We start from the raw sequence: 18,727 nt of genomic DNA on the forward strand, positions 1-18,727 counted from the left end.
CTCTTAGCAATTTCCTTGGGATGTCTACTTTCCAAAATGGGGTCATTTGGGGGGGGTTTGTACTGCCCTTCCATTTTAGCACCTCAAGAAATGACATAGGCAGTCATAAGCTAAAAGCTGTGTAAATTACAGAAAATGTACCCTAGTTTGTAGACGCTATAACTTTTGCGCAAACCAATAAATATACGCTTATTGACATTTTTTTTACCAAAGACATGTGGCCGAATACATTTTGGCCTAAATGTATGACTAAAATTGATTTTTTTTATAACAAAAAATAAAATTGGATTTTTTTTATAACAAAACGTAGAAAATGTCATTTTTTTTCAAAATTTTCGGTCTTTTTCCATTTATAGCGCAAAAAATAAAAACCGCAGAGGTGATCAAATAACATCAAAAGAAAGCTCTATTTGTAGGAAGAAAAGGACGCAAATTTCGTTTGGGTACAGCATTGCATGACCGCGCAATTAGCAGTTAAAGCGACGCAGTGCCAAATTGTAAAAAGTGGTCTGGTCAGGAAGGGGGTAAATCCTTCCGGGGCTGAAGTGGTTAAAAAAAAAATATCTATTTTAAAAATGCTTCTAAAAATGCAAACGTGGCAAAACGCGGCACGTAAATGCGGCAAAACGGATGTTTTAAACATCCGTTACTATCTTTCAAGTTATATCATTCAGGAGAGGTTTAAAAAATGCCTTAGGCTTCATGTACACTGCTGCTGGTAAATGGACGTTTAGGAGCAGTTTCAGCTGCCCCTGAAATCTCCTCTATGTTATCTGATCAGTATATGTACAGTCAATGCAATACTTTTTTTTGCACCATATTTGCGCAGCGGTCTTATAAGCGCACTTTTTTTGGAAAAAATTCACTTTTTTGAATAAAAAAATAAAACAGTAAAGTTAGCCCAATTTTTTTTATATTGAGAAATATAATGTTACGCCAAGTAAATTGATACCCAACATGTCACGCTTCAAAATTGCGCCCGCTCGTGGAATGGCGTCAAACTTTTACCCTCAAAAATCTTCATAGGCGACGTTTAAAAATTCTACAGGTTGCATGTTTTGCATTACAGAGGAGGTCTAGGGCTAGAATTATTGCTCTCGCTCTACCGGTCGCGGCGATACCTCACGTGTGGTCTGACCACCGTTTTCATATGCGGGCGCTACTCACGTATGCGTTCGCTTCTGCGCGCAAGCTCGTCGGGATAGGGGGTTTTTAAACATTCTTTTTTTGTTTTTATTATTTATTTTACATTATTTTATTTATTTTTACACTGTTTTAAAAAAAAAAAAAAAAAAAACATGTGTCACTTTTATTCCTATTCCAAGGAATGTAAACATCCCTTGTAATAGAAAAAAGCATGACAGGACCTCTTAAATATGAGATCTGGGGTCAAAAAGACCTCAGATCTCATATTTACACTAAAATGCAATAAAAAAAAAAAAGTTGCTTCCGCCCAGCAGTGTCATAGAGACGAATGGTCACCATCTTAGCTTCACTCGTTTCCAGGCACAGAAGGGAGACGGACGCGATTGCCTCCGCCGCTACCGACGGCTCCGGTAAGCGGCAGAGGGCACCGGATCACGGCGGGAGATAAAAGTGATCTTGCGGCTAATCCGCCGCAGTGACCACTTTTATCTGAAAGCCGACCGCCGTACGAAAACGGGGATACCGGGGTTATGGCAGCTAGCTGCCAGCTAGCTGCTGCCATAACAACGAAGAAACTCAGCCTAAATGAGGAGGATGCAGATCTGCTGGGAGTGAAGATGGCCCGAAAAGTTAGAGGGGCTTTTAAACTAGGCGATGGGGGGGTCCAAAGGTAGAGATAGTGAGTGCGGAATATATTCCAGAGGGTAGTATTGGGGGCATTGGTGGTAGGTTGACTCAAGCACATAAACCCCTGGTAAGTATAGTAACAAGTCCTATTTGCAACCTCGGAACACCCAATAAGAGGACAATATGCAACCGGTCTAAACTACGTGGCATGTTCACCAATGGCAGGAGCCTGGTGGACAAGATGGGTGAACTAGAGATACTGTTGTACAAGGAGAATTTAGATTTTGTGGGAATTTCAGAGACTTGGTTCAACAGCTCTCATGTATGGCTGGCAACCATTCAAGGGTATTCTCGCAGGGATAAAGAGGGTAAAAAAAGGGGGAGGGTATGCCTGTATATCAAGAATAATGTACAATTGAATGTGAGAGATGACATCACTAAGGGAGCTAGGGGGGAGGTAGAATCCTTATGAGTAGAGCTCCAAAGGGATGAAACGAAGGGGAAAATAATACTGGGAGTATACTATAGGCCCCCAAACCTGAGGGAGGAGGTGGAGAAGAACCTCCAATCACAATTTGGGATTAGCAGCAAGGATGGGAAGTGTCATAATGGGGGATTTTAATTATCCAGACAGACTGGGCGGAAGGAACAGCACCTTCATCTAAGGCTCGCCAGTTTCTAAATGTCTTGCAGGACAATTTCATGGGTCAGATGGTAGATGCACCAACTAGAAACAAAGCTTTACTAGACTAGACTATACTGATTACCAACAATACAGACCTGATCATGGATGTGGAAATAAGGGGCAATTTATTGACAATCACAGGTCAATTAGCTTCAGTATTAAGCACACAAATAGGAAACATGAGGGGAATACAAAGACACTGAATTTCAAAGAGCCAACTTCCCTAAACTACAAACCTTGCTAGAAGATATAAATTGGGATAAAATCTTAGGAACAAAGAACACGGAGGAGAGATGGGTTTGCTTTAAGAGCATATTAAATAAAAGCATTAGTCAGTCAGTGCACCCCATTGGGAAATAAAAATTTAAAAGAGCGAACAAAAGTCCTGGATGGCTTAACTCCAATGTAAAAAGGCATATAAAAGCAAAGGAGAAGGCCTTCAAAAAATACAAGGCTGAGGGATCATTATCAGCATTCAGACTTTACAAAGAATGCAACAAGAAATGTAAGGGTGCAATTAGGGCGGCTAAGATCAACACGAAACGAACACGAAAGACACATAGCGGAGGAGAGCAGAAAAAATCCCAAGAAATTCTTTAAGTATATAAACAGTAAAAAAGGGAGGACAGACCACATTGGCCTGATAAAGAATTAGGAAGGAAATCTGGTTACAAAGGATGGGGAGGTGGCGAAGGTATTGAATTTTTTCTTCTCCTCAGTCTTGACGAGGGAACCGGGGGGGGGGGCGGCTTCAGTAACCAAAACTGTGTTTATCCTCATGACACATGACAGGAAGCACCTCCATGGTTAACAGAGGACAGATTTAAAATTAGACTTGGGAAACTAAACATTAATAAGTCACCGGGACCAGATGGCTTGCACCCAAGGGTCCTTAGGGAACTCAGTCAAGTAATTGCCAGAACATTGTTCCTAATTTTTGGTGACAGTCTACTGACTGGAACAGTACCAGCTGATTGGAGAAAAGCCAATGTATCATCAATATTTAAAAAAGGGCCAAAATACATCCCTGGGAATTACAGACCAGTTAGCCTAACACCAATAGTGTGCAAGCTCTTAGAGGGGATGATAAGGGACTATACAAGATTTTAGTAATGTAAACAGTATAATTAGCAGTAATCAGCATGGATTCATGAAGAATCGTTCTTGCCAAACCAATCTATTACCCTTCTATGAGGAGGTGAGCTGCCATCTAGATAAAGGGAGGCCCGTAGACGTGGTGTATCTGGATTTTGCAAAAGCATTTGACACAGTTTCCCATAAACGTTTATTGTACAAAGTAAGGTCCGTTGGCATGGACCATCGTGCGAGTGCATGGATTAAAAACTGGCTACAAGGGTGAATTCAGAGGGTGGTGATAAAATGGAATACTCGGAATGGTCAGGGGTGGAAAGTGAGGTCCGCCAGGGTTCTGTGTTAGGACCAATCCTATTTAATTTGTTCATAAACGACCTGGAGGATGGCATTAACAGTTCAATCTCTGTATTTGCGGACGATACGAAGCTAAGCAGGGCAATAACTTCTCCGCAGGATGTGGAAACCTTGCAAAAAGATCTAAACAAATTAATTGGGATGGGCAACTACATGGCAAATGAGGTTTAATGTGGAAAAATTTTAAATAATGCATTTGGATGCCAAAAACATGAATGCAATCTATTCACTGGGGCGGGGGGGGGGGGGGGGGGGGGGGGGGGACACGTGGCCACTCATTAAAATTAGAAGACCAGACCAGTTTGCTTTTAAAGAAAAGAGATCTACAGAGAATGCCATTGCATTGGCCTTGCATTCTGTGTTGTCTCATTTGGAAAATAAGAATAGTTAGGCCTGCATGCGTTTTATTCATTTTAGTTCAGCATTTAATACAATTTTGGCAATGAAACTTGCTGCTAAGCTGAACTCTTTCGGAGCCCAACACGCTAATGCCGCGTACACACGGTCGGATATTACGACGGGAAATGTTCGATGGGATATTGTTGTCGGAAATTCCGACCGTGTGTAGGCTCCATCGGACATTTTCCGTCGGAATTTCCGACAACACTTGTGTGACCGTGTGTATGCAAGACAAGTTTGAGCCAACATCCGTCGGAAATAAAACATGGATTTTGTTGTCGGAATGTGCGATCATGTGTACGCGGCATAACTGAATTTTGGATTTCCCAGCTGCTAGGCAGCAGACGGTAAAAGTTGGTAATCGTTACTAAGGATGAGCTCCGGCGTGTTCACGTGCTGCACGTGCCAAGCTCGCCAGGAAGTCGGCAATGCGCTGCGCTAATCACAGGCAGTGAGACATTTCCCGATCTCTGCAGGAAATGTCTCACTGCTTGTGATTAGTGCTGTGCAGTGCCGAGTTCCTGGTGGGCTCGGCACGTGCAGCATGCGAACACCCCGGAGCTTGTCCTTAATGGTTACTCATCAACGCTGTCCCTTAGCACAGGGGTGCTACAAGGATGTGTGCTAAGCCCTTTTTTGTTTACCTTTTTTGTACTCTGTTAACTACTTGCCAACCAGCAACCATCATAATACGCCGGCAGGTTGGCTCCCCTGTGCAAATTGGCGTAGCTGTACGGCGGGCGCTTTAACCACTTCAGCCCTGGAAGAACTGGCTGCTCAATGACCAGACCATTTTTTGTGATACGGCACTGCGTTGCTTTAACTGACAATTGCGCGGTCGTGCGACGCTGTACCCAAACAAAATTGACGTCCATTTTTCCCACAAATAGAGCTTTCTTTTGGTGCTATTTGATCATCTCTGCGGTTTTTATGTTTTGCGTTATAAACAAAAAAAGAGCGACAATTTTGGAAAAAAAAACCACAATATTTTGTACTTTTTGCTGTAATAAATATCCCCATTTTGTTTTTAAAAAAGCTAATTTTTTCTCAGTTTAAGCTGATATGTATTCTTCTACATATTTTTGGTAATAAAAATCGCAAAAAGCATATATTGATTGGTTTGCACAAAAGTTATAGCGTCTACAAAATAGAGGATAGATTTATGGTAATTTTATTATTATTATTATTTTTATTAGTAATGGCGGCGATCTGCGATTATTTTTTTTGGGACTGCGACATTATGGCGGACATATCGGACACTTTTGACACATTTTTGGGACCATTGGCATTTATACAGCGATCAGTGCTATAAAAATGCATTGATTACTGTGTAAATGTCACTAGCAGGGAAGGGGTTAACACTAGGGGGCGATCAAGGGGTTAACTGTGTTCCCTATGTGTGTATTCTAACTGTGGGGGATGGGACTGACTATAGGAGATGAGAGATCGTGGTTCCCAGCTCGTAGGAACTCACAATCTCTCTCTCCTCACAGAACTGAGATGTGTGTGGCAGTCATCGCGGCCGACGGTCACGAGCATCGGCACCCCCGCTGTGCCTGCTATCCCATTTAAAGGGACCGGCGTACAACTACGATGGTTCGCGGGATCGTGCCAACCTGCCAAAGTATAATGATGGCGGCTGGTCGGCAAGTAGTTAAGGGTTATAGGGGGTGTGCGCCCACCGCGTGACGTAGGAGCTGGTGCACGTGCCCGGCGGCTGCGATGTCCGCTGGGCAACCACGATCGGTCCTGAGCGAGACAGAACAGAGATCTGTCAATGTAAACAGACAGATCTCCCTTCTGTCAGGAGAGACGAGACAGATCTGTTGTTCTTACTAATTAGGAACAACGATCAATCTCCTCCTCCAGGCAGTCCCATCCCCCCACAGTTAGAAACACTCCCTAGGACACACATTTAACCCCTTGATCACCCCCTAGTGTCAACTCCTTTCCTGTCAGTGACATTTATACAATAATCAGTGGCTATTTTTAGCTCTGATCACTGTATACATGTCAATGGTCCCAAAAAAGTGTAAAAAGTGTCGAGTGTGCACCGCAATCCCGCTAAAAATCGCTGATCACCGCCATTACTAGTAAAAAAAATTAAAATGCCATAAATCCATCCCCTATTTTATAGATGCTATAACTTTTGCAAAAACCAATCAATATACACTTATTGCGATTTTTTTTTTTACCAAAAATATGTAGAAGAATACATATCGGCCTAAACTGATGAAGACTTTTTTTTCAATTTTTTTTTTTTGGGGGGGGGGATATTTATTATAACAGAAAGTAAAAAATATTTAGTTTTTTTCAAAATTGTCGCTCTTTTTTTGTTTACAGCGCAAAAACTAAAAACCGCAGAGGTGATCAAATACCACCAAAAGAAAGCTCTATTTGTGGGGAAAAAAGGGCATAAATTGTTTGGGTACAGCGACCGCTTAATTGTCAGCTAAAGCGACGCAGTGCCGTATCGCAAACAATAGCCTGGTTAGAAAAGGAGTAAATCCTTCCGGGGGTGAAGTGGTTAAAATTTGCAGATGACACCATGGTAGTGGGGAAAATAAGGGATGGCAACAAGTCTGCATATCGCCAAGATATTGAAAATCTAGTTGGTTGGTGCAGAGAGAACTTACAGTTAAATGTAGCAAAGACAAAGGAGATTGTTATTGATTTTAGAAAAGTACAGGAGGTTAGCTATGAGCTGGTGGTGAATAATGGGCTGGAGTTTGAAAGAGTTGAGGAGTTCTGCCTCCTAGGAACAATAGGGAGGACCTGTCCTGGATGGGGCATATTTCCCCCAACTGGTGGCCAAGACTCATCAGAGACTGTACTTTGAGGAAGCTTTGGAGGGCAGGTATTTCAGAGCGGGTCCCCTTTAGCTTCTATAACACTGCAATTGAAAATGTGCTAATGTATCACATTTCTCTGTGGCAAGGATACAGTCCAAGACAGAAATGCTTTGCAGAGGGTAATAAATAATGCTTTGCTGTGGATTCAAATAATTGGGAGTTCTATCTGTTCACGGATACAAGAAACCAACTTTAACAAGATGGTATCGTACACCATGGGTTCCCTGAGGCCACGTGGCGTTACTGGAGATGTCAGGAGGAGTGGGGGACGTTGCTACATATATATTGGTCCTGTCTGAAGTTAGAGCACTTCTGGAAAGGGGTGCGTAGAATAAGACATAAAATCACTAACTATTCTGTCCCAGAGGACTCTGCATTCTTTCTCCTGGACCTCTCGGATATCCCAACCAAGACTTGCTGTAAGCACAAGAAATCTATCTTATGCCATGTTTTTAACCCAGCCAAGTCCTGCATCTCTCTACGATGAAAAGACCCACGATCCCCCTCTATTTTGTTATGGATTAATAGGGTGGAGGACCTAGTATTCTCTGCCCAGAATAGACATGAACTTTATTCTAAATTATGGCTTCACTGGAATATGTTTCTTTACTCAGATGATGGCAAAAGGTATTTTTGAAGCATTGTATTTTCCCTTTATCTCCCTATCTCTCACCCGTTCTATCTATCCCCCACCCCTTCTGATCCCTTCACTTTCACTCAAACCCCCCTTTTAAATAGAAAAAGTGGTGTCCTACTCGTGTCATGGCCACAACCACGCCTTAAGGCAGTTTAGGTCTATAGAGCGATCTGAAAAACAGGATGCTTTACAGAAAGGATTATTATCACTTTTTAATCAGATTGTAGGCTGCTCCTTTTTATGGGTACCCTTCTTGTCCTCAGTTTTGCCCTTTATGATAGTAATGTATATCGTATTTGTTTAATGTACCTTCCTGCATATGCCGTTTTTTTGTACCTGTGGCCTTGATGTTGTACTGTATATGTTTTTTCTTTTGTCTGGCATTATTTTTCGGATACTGTACTCTTAAAGAATTTGCAAAAAATAAAAAGGGGAGTTTTGTATTTATTATGGCATACGTGCCATTTTTGGTTAAGTGTTTTTTGGGTGTGGAATTCCTTTTCTTTTTTTTTTATGTGAGGGAGCCATAACAGAGTTTCATTTTATGATTGTTATTGTAAAATGACAATAACTTTTCTTATTCTTAAAAATCAGCCACAGCCTGAGTAGAAAAGCCCATAATCTCTGTGGGGAAGCAGTGTTGGACCTCTGCGGGAAGACCACTGCTTTACAAAAACAAGGGTTCCACTCTGCACCATCTGGCAGGGAACAGGCTTTTCTAATTTGCTTTAGAAGGTTAGCAAACTATAAGGTCTCTTTCACATTAGCAGTAATGCTTACTGCCCTTTTGAAAAGTGATCCAAGGTGGATTGTTTTTTAGAAGACAGCATAGCAGCGGGTGACAGGTGTTCAAGAGATGCTACTGCCTGCCTCTTTTTTTGTTTACTTTTCTTTTTTTATTGCTCAATGGCAATTCTACATTGCAGAACTGCGTAGCAACCACAAGCCATATATTTGGTGCCCATAGTTGCTCAGCGGCTCCTTTGAACTCAATGGGCAAGTTTGACAGGCAGTGTCACCTGTTAAACTCAGTAGGCCAAAAAAATTAAGGTGTACATCCCTGTTCAGCTGTGTTGTTAGGATTCGAATTGGTGGCTGGGGAGCTGTAAAACCACAGCTCAGCCACCTGTTTTTACTGTCCCCCACACCCCCACGGCAACCGCGTGAAGGAGATCCATTTGATTTGATGCACCTGTAATGTATTTGGTGGATTTCAACTGAAACTTTATTTGGACTTTAACCGCTTCCTGTCCGCTGGCCATCATATGACATCCTTGACTTTGAGCAGTGATATCTGAATGATGCCTGCAGTTACAGACATCATTCAGATATCTTCTTTTTCAGCCAGTGAGTCCCTACACCATAAGAATGATCATAGCGGCTGTTCAGCCGCTTGATCATTCCTACCAGTGGAGAAAGGGAACACCCCCCACTGCCCTCTGGTGCTTCTCAGGGCTCGCCGGTGTCATTTTCAAAACAGAGAAGGGATCCGCCAGCCCCAGATGCTAACCATTGAGATTTCCTTCAGACCAGACGGTTCCCTGCGTCTCTATGATCGTTCGGAGGCCGGGCGCGATGTTGTGACGTCACGCCCGGCCTCTGCATTCGAAAAAATGGCGCTGCCTCAGCTGGGAAGCTGAGATCATTTTTTGTTTTTTTTTGGGGGTTTCAGGTTTCCCAGCCTAGCGGTGAGATGTAGGGACTTATTGACCCCATATCTCACTGTAAAGGGGACCTGTCATGCTTATTCCTATTACATGGGATGTTTATATTCCTTGTAATAGGAATAAAAGTGATCAAATAAAATAAATTTAAAAAAAAAGTGTCAAACTAAAAAAATAAAGGTAAAATTAACAATAAAAAAAAAAATTTAAGTGCCCCTGTCCACGTGTGCTCACAAGTAGAAGCGGACCCATACGTAAGGCGCACCCACATATGTAAATAGTGTTCAAATCACACATGTGAGGCATCACTGTTAACGTAAGAGCAAGAGCAATAATTCTAGCCTTAGACCTCCTCTGTAACTCAAAACATGTAACCAATAAAAATTTTTAAAGCGTTGCCTATGGGGATTTTTAAGTACCGAAGTTTGGCGCCATTCCACCAGCGTGTGTAATTTTGAAGCGTGACATGTTAGGTATCTATTTACTCGGCGTAACATAATCTTTCACATTATGCAAAAAAATTGGGCTAACTTTACTGTTTTGTTTTAAAGCATGAAACTGTTTTTTTCCAAAATTGCAACAACTGCCATTTTATTCTCAAGGGCAGGGATATGCAATTAGCGAACCTCCAGCTGTTGCAAAACTAAGTCCTATCATGCCTCTGCCTCTGGGTGTCATGCTTGTGGCTGTCAGTCTTGCTATGCCTCATAGGACTTGTAGTTCTGCAACAGCTGGAGGTCCGCTAATTGCATATCCCTGCTCTAGGGTCTCTGCTAAAAAAACATATGTAATGTTTGGGGGTTCTATGTAATTTTCTAGCAAAAAAAAAATATGATTTTTACACGTAGAAGAGAAATGTCAGAATTGGCCTGGTAGGCAAGTGGTTAAATGCATACTTACATAAATGAAAAATGCAAAAACTATAGCCATGCACTTACCCAGGAGCTGCTTTATGGGCTGCCTCCACTGCGTTGCGCACATCCTTTCGGTTACTGTCCGAAACATATGCTACCACAGCACCATCAAAGTTATAGATGGGGCGAGAATACATGCCATCAGGACGCTTTTGGGCCCCACCATAATAAAGCTTGAAGGTCCTGTCAACACTAAGAGGAAATGGAAAAGCTCAGTTTAATAAAACTAAATACAGAACAAATACAATTAAGCATTTTCAGTGAAACACTACTTTACTTGTTGGAGCAAAGGCTCCAGTTGTATTCTGAAACAAACATTTTCTTGTTCTGGGTTCACTATACACATTTGAAGAGTTTTAGCAAACATTTGATGCTTACCTGCACTTAAATATTTAAAGTGGTATTAAACCCAAAAGCAAACATTTATTATATTGCATACTATATTATTATATTCTCTAGAATTTCCCCCTTATGAAGATACGATTACCCTGTATCGAACACATGTAGGGGAGGGGCCAGGACGGTACGACAGGCAGTCTATCTGCCTAGGAGGAAGCATACACCATTCCAAAACCAGCCACTGTAATTCCAGGTCACTGGAATAAGAGCACCAATGCATGATCTGCAACACCCGTCAATCATTTTTAGACGCATGGATTTATAAGCATGTCAGATGTGCTACTACTGGATACCACGCATATGCACTTTTTTCAACAGGACTGTCACAGCGTTGTTTTATAAAAAGACTTGGTTTTGCACAATAGCACTTTTTGCTATTTAAAGTGGGACTAGTTTTGTTCCCTATATACCACTGGACACTTATATATGTGTTACAAAGCACTTGGATGCACATAAGCACTTTAATATTAATGTTTTAATTGACATATTTATTGTTTATATTTTTGTCATATCACATCTATGTCACATATGTCACTTACGTCACATTAACACTACGTGTTTGTTTTAATCTTCAGCACGCATTTATTGTGTAATATTCTAAAGCGCAGCGTATAATTTACTATTTTTATTTCAATTTATGATTGGACCTAACTGTAGCATGGGGCTTTAGTAGGTGGCATATTTTTAAAGCAGTGTAAAAAATTTTAACCAAACTTTTGCTGGTAGTGAGCCCATCACTGTCATTTAAAAATACTTGAACCAGAAGACCTAATCTGCAATTAATATTTAGTGAATTTCAGATTTACTGTTTTTTTTTTTTGTTGAATATACTGGTGTTGTGTCGTTTTGGAATGTACAAGTGCAAGATTTTAGAAATAGGTTTTGCCCTAAAAGAAAAATATATACTTGTGAACACTTTGGTTTTATGCACACTGGGAGTTTTTACAGCTGCTGTTTTTGGACATCAGATGTTTTTAACTGCCTCTAAACTCCCCTGCATGTTATCCTATGTGTCTTGCACACAGACTTTTATCAGCTTTTTTTGGCAGGAGAGTTTAGTGGCAGAGAAAAGAAAAACCCTTTGCCAGCACATTCTGGAGCAGCATCGTTTTGGCACAAAAAACGAGGACAACTCCTAAACTTTACTAAACTCAGCTAAATGTCACCATTCAGCGTTTAGCAGAGTTTTTTCTTTCTGAAGGCAGCCAGCGTCCTTAGCAAATAGTGATTAGCTGATTGATTAGGAGCGATGTCCTTAACATCGGATGAGTCATTGGTTGTCAGCGGGGTTCCCGGCTCACAGCTGAATGTAAAAAAACATTGGCGGCAATAACAAAAATGTGAAAAAAACCATATGAAATTAAAACATTTTTTTCTTAAATGGTGTGGGGTCCACCCCCTGAACCATACCAGGCCACATGCCCTCAACATGGGGGGGTTGCCCCCAAAGCACCTTGTTCCCATGTTGATAGGGAGAAGGACCTCTTCCCCACAACCCTGGCCGGTGTTTGTGGAGGTCTGCGGGTGGGGGGCTTATCGGAATGTGGAAGCCCCTGTTAACAAGGGGGCTCCCAGATCCCAGCCCCTCCTATGTGAATGAGTAGGGGGTACCCTTATTCATTCAACAAACAAAAAAAAAAAAAAAATGGAAAAAGTAAAAAACACAACACAAATGTCAAAGTCCCTAGTGCAGGGACTGCTTTGAAGTCGCTGCAACTTGAAGTCGCACAGATGTGAACGGTGCTCATTGGAAGTCATGGGGAACGACTTGTCGTGCGACTTTGCAGTCCCAAGTCGCATGATAAGTCGCACTAGTGGAAGCCGAGCCTTAGTTTGATATTTGGCCTTTTTTAGCTCAATAAGTGCTCTGTTTTTCATCAGCTGTCAACCTTGGTAAGCCCAACTATTTATAATCTACTATTTTTCCAAAACTCCTTCATCCCATCGCCTTTGGTCTGCTGACCGTTGTAGTTCTAAGACTGCGGACGTCATGCCCAGGAGGGTGTATTTAATGATGCTCTCCTCCAGAGAACAGGCCAATAGAAGGAGCTGTGAGCTCCGAGCGCGTAGCTTTTCATTCCACAGAGACAGTCCTGACCCCTTTCTCCCGCCCCCTGCTGGTGCCATTTCCTCTTCCGGTTCAAGCTGGACAGCATGGAGCTGACTACTTCCTGGTTTTCCTGAATGTACAGCTATTCAGCACAACATCACACCAGAACCTTTCCCAGCTACCCGGATCGTGCGAGGAGCCTGTGGGACGCAGTAGAACTGCTAGGACTACATACTTATGACGAGCATGACTCCCACTTATATCTTGTAAGTGTTTTTAATCTTGTGCAATAAATGATACTGTTTTAATACTACACATAGAGAGCCCCCCCTCCCTGTTTCTTTTACAGGTCTAGATATAGTCTATGACAAATGGGACTCTGAAGACTACTGTTTGTTGTCATATTTACTCTGTTGGATTTTGTCATCTGTTGCAAGTATCTTACAGACTTTGTTCCATCTGAAGTTTTAATAAATGCATCTCTCTGGAAGAATCGGGTTGCTTCTGGAAATTACTCACATTATAATAACAACTAAATAATTATCATCCTCTACCCATTATTACTATATCACTACACACGCCTTTTTTCGTAATTTTTTATTGCTAGAAATGACAGATAACTCATACGTTGTTAAGGACGTAGAGACCGGCTTCCCGGCCCGCTCGTTAAGGATGGAGGGGGCCCCTCTCCTTAACGCTAAAGCTACTAAATATAGATTACACACTAGGCTAAACTGCTAAACACCAGCAAAAATTGCTAAAACATTAGCGTTTTTTGTCCAGGGTTTTTAAAGCAGTTTTTAGCTTTCTAGTGTGCATGAAAAAAAGTCAAAAGTGCTTGTCAAAAAGTTGCAGTGCTACATTTTAAAGCCAGAACACAGATATTTGCTTAATGTGTGTTTACGATGCGGTATAAATATATAAGCCTTATATAGTTAGATTTTGCTTTTCTACAAGGAGTGCAAATTGCTAAATATTTAATCATTTTATTTTGGCTACAAAAGCTTTGTAAATATTAGCATGGATATAAATTACAAATTGTTGCATGTTTACCATTTTTAGCAATTTTTTTCCCCAATCGCCCTATAAAAGCACTTACATATTAGAGTTCTGCTCTATATGCGACAAACTACTAAAGTTGAGGAAAAGTCTGCAATAACCAATGTAGCATAAAACTCCTCTTTACTTCTACATAACCATGGTTTAAAAAAATATATATTAAAAAAGGGTTACATCACTGCATTGTAATCCATTAGTCACATGACCATCCATATGTTTCTTGGTCTTTCTGTTGTGGCAGAGCATGGGGTCTATTGATGCTTTCACATCACCGATCTACTGCGTCAGACTACATCTTCCGACGTTACGTATCTGCACTTCTCAGAGCTTCTGACAAGACCTTTGTGATGGTGGACACAGCAATGTAATGAAGTTAGTGCCTAGCTGAATAGAGACAGAGATCAGAGGGCTGACACTGTTTCAAATTCAGCAGTAGTATCGTGGTGTTTCTGGCCTAACACAGGAAACAGGGCCATAGCAGGGTCGAAGCAGGACCACTGGCAGGATTGACAGATAAATGCATAGAAACTAAGTATTATAAGGAATGGTTACACTTCATTGAATTATGTTCGGTACTCTGCATGTTATACTTTAGGTGCTGAAGAGAAAAAACATTTAGCTACTTCTGAAGGGGTTAAATCATGCACTATAGAATAGATTGGAGGTTTAAATGGTGAACAATAGTAATTTTCTCCTAGGTAAAGCTTACCACCTATAGCTGACCACAAGCATTAGTACTGTGTAAAACACCCACCCATTCAGCACCACAGAAAAATGCTAATATTTTCCACAAGTCATAAACTGACGTGGGTGGAAGATTAAAACGGACAATTGTGTAGGAAATTAAAAACTTGTGGTGACATTTAAATACCACTAAACTGCAACACACAGGAAACGTTACTGGAGGAGCAAGAGACTAGCCTTGAAACAGTCTCTAACTCCCTCAATAGTTTGTGCAACAAATGAACATACTATTTATTACATTCATGATCAATGGAAACAATTAAGTACTGTCCATGATACTTTTTTTTTAATTTGCACTAACATGCAATTTTTCAGGACAAGTTTTCGGGGTGTACCCCCTTCTGTATTGACCAAGCAGTACTAATACACAAAGTTTTAGCAGAATGTTAAAGTAAGCATCTCTATATGGTAACCACTTGTCGACCAGCCGTCGTCATTATATGGCAAGTCGGCTTTTTCCCGCGAATCGCTGTACCTGTACGTCGGCTTCTTTAAAGCGGAGTTCCACCCAAAACCAGAATTTCCGCTTTAAGTAATGGTGAACCCCCCCTCCCCCGACATGCCACATTTGGCATGTCATTTTTTTTTTTTTTGGGGAGGTGGCGGAGCGGATACTCTCTTTTTAGACACCCAGCTCCCACTTCCTCTCAGGGCTCCGTGTCGCCGGAAGGAAGTTCACCTCTCCCCCCTCCCTCCAATCTTCTGGGACACGTCACAGGTCCCAGAAGATTGCCTGGCCATTCACAGCGCGGCTCGCGCGTGCGCAGTGTGTGCCCGGTGTGAAACCACAGCCAGGCGCCCACCGTTACAATGCTGGCGCTGCAGAGAGGAGGGGGAGAGGAGCAGGGCTTCATACGCCTGCATCGCTGGACCATGGGACAGGTGAGTGTCCGATTATTAAAAGTCAGCAGCTACACTTTTTTTGGCTTTAAGAGCCATAGCAGGCGCGTGCGGGGAACCCGAAGCGCGCGGCCGTGGTGTCAGCTGGCCACCTGCAGGCACGAGAGCCAGAATGGGGATCTGTGTATGTAAACATGAAGATCCCCATTTTTTGGGGGCTATTTATTATAACAAAAAGTAAAAAATATATTTTTTTTTTCTAATTTGTCGCTCTTTTTTTGTTTATAGCGCAAAAAATAAAAACCGCAGGAGGTGATCAAATACCACCAAAAAAAGCTCTATTTGTGGGAAAAAAATGAATTTTGTTTGGGTACAGCATCGCACGACCGCGCAATTGTCAGTTAAAGCGACACAGTGCCGTATCGCAAAAAATGGCCTAGTCATTAAGGGGGGAAATTTTTCCAGGCCTTAAGTGGTTAACATTCTGCTAAAACTTTGTGTATTAGTTCTGCTTGGACCTTGAAGAAGGGGGTACACCCCAAAAGCTAGTCCTAAAAAATTGTATGTTGGTGCAATTAAAAAAAGTATCACAGACAGTACTCAATGGTTTGTCATACGGCTACAATCACCTCAAGCATTCATGATCAATGAAAGTGACGCAAGGAATAGAAGTCAGAAATTCATCTGGTTTAAATAGAAAACTGGAAGGAAATGGAATAAATACAAACAGTGAACACCTTTGCCTCTGGTTGTAAATGGGGATAAATATACAGTAGGCAGCTTACACAAATCACCTTAAAAAGAAGAGCTAAACTCCGAAAACTGTGCCTAAAATACCAGAGGCAAAGGGCTAGTCATCAGTATGGGCCCATGGTCACCCTGCAGCTCATCTTTCCTCTACGACCGACTTACCTTGCCTTGTTTGGCACTGTGTCTCTATATGGAGGCAGACTTCTCGATAGAACCTCCAGGAAGGAAAATAGTGAGCAGCACAGACATTATCAAATATCACTCTCTGCTTTCCCTGCTTATATATGCAGGCTCTGCCTGTGTAGCGAGTTCATTGAATCAGCAGAGAGAGGACTGTGAGCTATTTGCCAGTTTACTGGCAGACAGTTTACATCCCATATAGCAGGTCCAAACTGGCGGGGATCTGTGGCAACTTTCTACTAAACTGCTGCAATCTGGGATTCAGTTGAGATACTTACTTGCCCTGAGGGATATATCCAATACTTGCCCATTTGGGATAACCTACGGTTGCCAAAACTTGAATGTTTTGACTCCTGGAAAAGAACTGATATTATGTTTCACCACCAGTTGTTTAATAATGATTTTCTGCTTCCTTTTAACAAATTGGTAGAGTTATCAGTTATTTAACCACCACTTGCTGACTGCCCTATAGCATATTTACTGCTATAGGGCAGCCGTGCTGCACAGGATCACATATATGCGACCCTGCACTTTCGGGTATCGGGCGCCGGCGGTGGCTCGCTCCAACTGTGATTTTACACAGCTCAAGCTCATTAGCGGCTGCCCGCGGACCCGATGTCCGCCGGTACCCGCTGATCGTTTGGTGAACAGGCAGAACAGCAGTCTGCCTATGTAAACAAGGCAGATTTCCATTCGGTCAGTACAGAAGGCATGGATCCTGTGTTCCTGTATAGCAGGAACACTGATCCATCCCTTCCACTAGTAAAAGCACTTCCCCCACTACACTGAATCACCAGCTAACCCTTTGAATGCCCCTGTTAACCCCTTCCCAGCCAGTATCATTAGTACACGGACAGTGCATATTTTTAGCACTAATCACTGTAATAATATAAATGGTCCCCACAAAAGTGTCAAAAGTGTCAGTTATTTGTCTGTTGCAATATCGCGGTCCCGCTATAAGTCACTGATCATCGGCATTACTAGTAAAATTAAAAAAAATTCCATAAATAAATCTCATAGTTTGTGGACACTATAACTTTTGCGCAACCCAATCAATATACGCTATATTGGGATTTTTTTTAACCAAAAAAATGTAGTAGAATACTTATTGGCTTAAATTGATGAAGAAATTTTGATTTAATTCTTTTTATTGGATGTGTTTTAGAGCAGAAAGTAAAAAGTATTTTTTTTTTCCTTTTCAAAATTGTGGGTTGTTTTTTGTTTATAGCGCAAAAAATAAAAACTGCAAGGTGATCAAATACCATCAAAAGAAAGTTATATTTGTGGGAAAAAAGGACATACATTTTATTAGGGAACAGTGTCGCACAACCGTCCAATTGTCAGTTAAAGTAACGCAGTGCTTTATCGCAAAAAAGGGCCTGGTTAGGAAGGGGGGTAAATCTTCCGGAGGTGAAGTGGTTAAAGTGGAGTTCCACCCACTTTTACAACTCTTCAGCATCCCTCACTAAACTGTGCACTGTAAACGAATTGGATATTTTAAAAAAAATTTTCTGAGCACTTACTGTGTATCTGCTGTATTCATTTTTCACTTCTTCCTTCCTGGCCGCGGCCCATCGCATCATTTCCTGTTTGCAATGCCTTCTGGGAAGGGGCGGCAACTTCCTCTGACACTGCTGTTGCTATGGAAACCTGACCTGAAACCTATTACACTGCTTGTGCTGCACTGAGCATGTGTGAGATCTGCAAGGATGAGATCCAGGAAGAAATACAGTCTGGCTTCAGATGCCCAGACTTAAGATGGCCACGGCCTGCTGTAAGTTTATAAAATAACAAACTACTGCTATAAACTAGCAAAACAGACCTTAGTTTACAGACTAACTTTACTAGAATACATTAAGCTTGCGTATTATAGGGGTATTTTTATTTAAAAAGTATAATTTCGGTCGGAACACCACTTTAATGAGTTTAATTTAACAGAGCCAAGCAGCATCTTTTCCATTAAAGTAAAATTCCTCCTTAACTATGGAGGGTTCCACATATTGTTCCAAACAGGGCCTTATTGGAGACATTTATTGGAGACATTTACTCATCACTCCAAATGGCTGCCAGGGCTCGGTACAGGTCTGTAGTATTAGACAGTGGCACCAAGATCTTGAGTCTCTCAGTTATGAAGAATGTGATCAAGCATAAAAAACGTTAACCCAGGTCTCCTTATCCTCTTCACAGCGCCTGACCCAATTGTTCATTATTCATAGGAGTTCACTATACTCCACAGAAACTGCATTGCTGGGGGAGGGCGAACTCCCCACAATGTCCCATATGGGCTACGGGTACCCTTATTCACATGCTATGGCGCTACTCTAAGCTACAC

General features: G+C 41.7%; 1 protein-coding gene across 2 annotated transcripts in view; it reads right to left on the reverse strand.

Annotated features, from left to right (window-relative positions):
* Window positions 1-18,727, reverse strand: part of ALDH16A1 (aldehyde dehydrogenase 16 family member A1) — a 284,302-nt gene that overhangs the window by 116,975 nt on the left and 148,600 nt on the right. For both annotated transcript variants that reach the window (XM_073602345.1, XM_073602346.1), the window contains exon 13: window positions 10,398-10,565. In XM_073602345.1, the coding sequence (XP_073458446.1) occupies window positions 10,398-10,565 (168 nt within the window). The remainder of the gene's footprint in view (window positions 1-10,397; window positions 10,566-18,727) is intronic.

Source organism: Aquarana catesbeiana, linkage group LG10 (assembly GCF_042186555.1).
Source record: "Aquarana catesbeiana isolate 2022-GZ linkage group LG10, ASM4218655v1, whole genome shotgun sequence".
Taxonomy (NCBI): domain Eukaryota; kingdom Metazoa; phylum Chordata; class Amphibia; order Anura; family Ranidae; genus Aquarana; species Aquarana catesbeiana.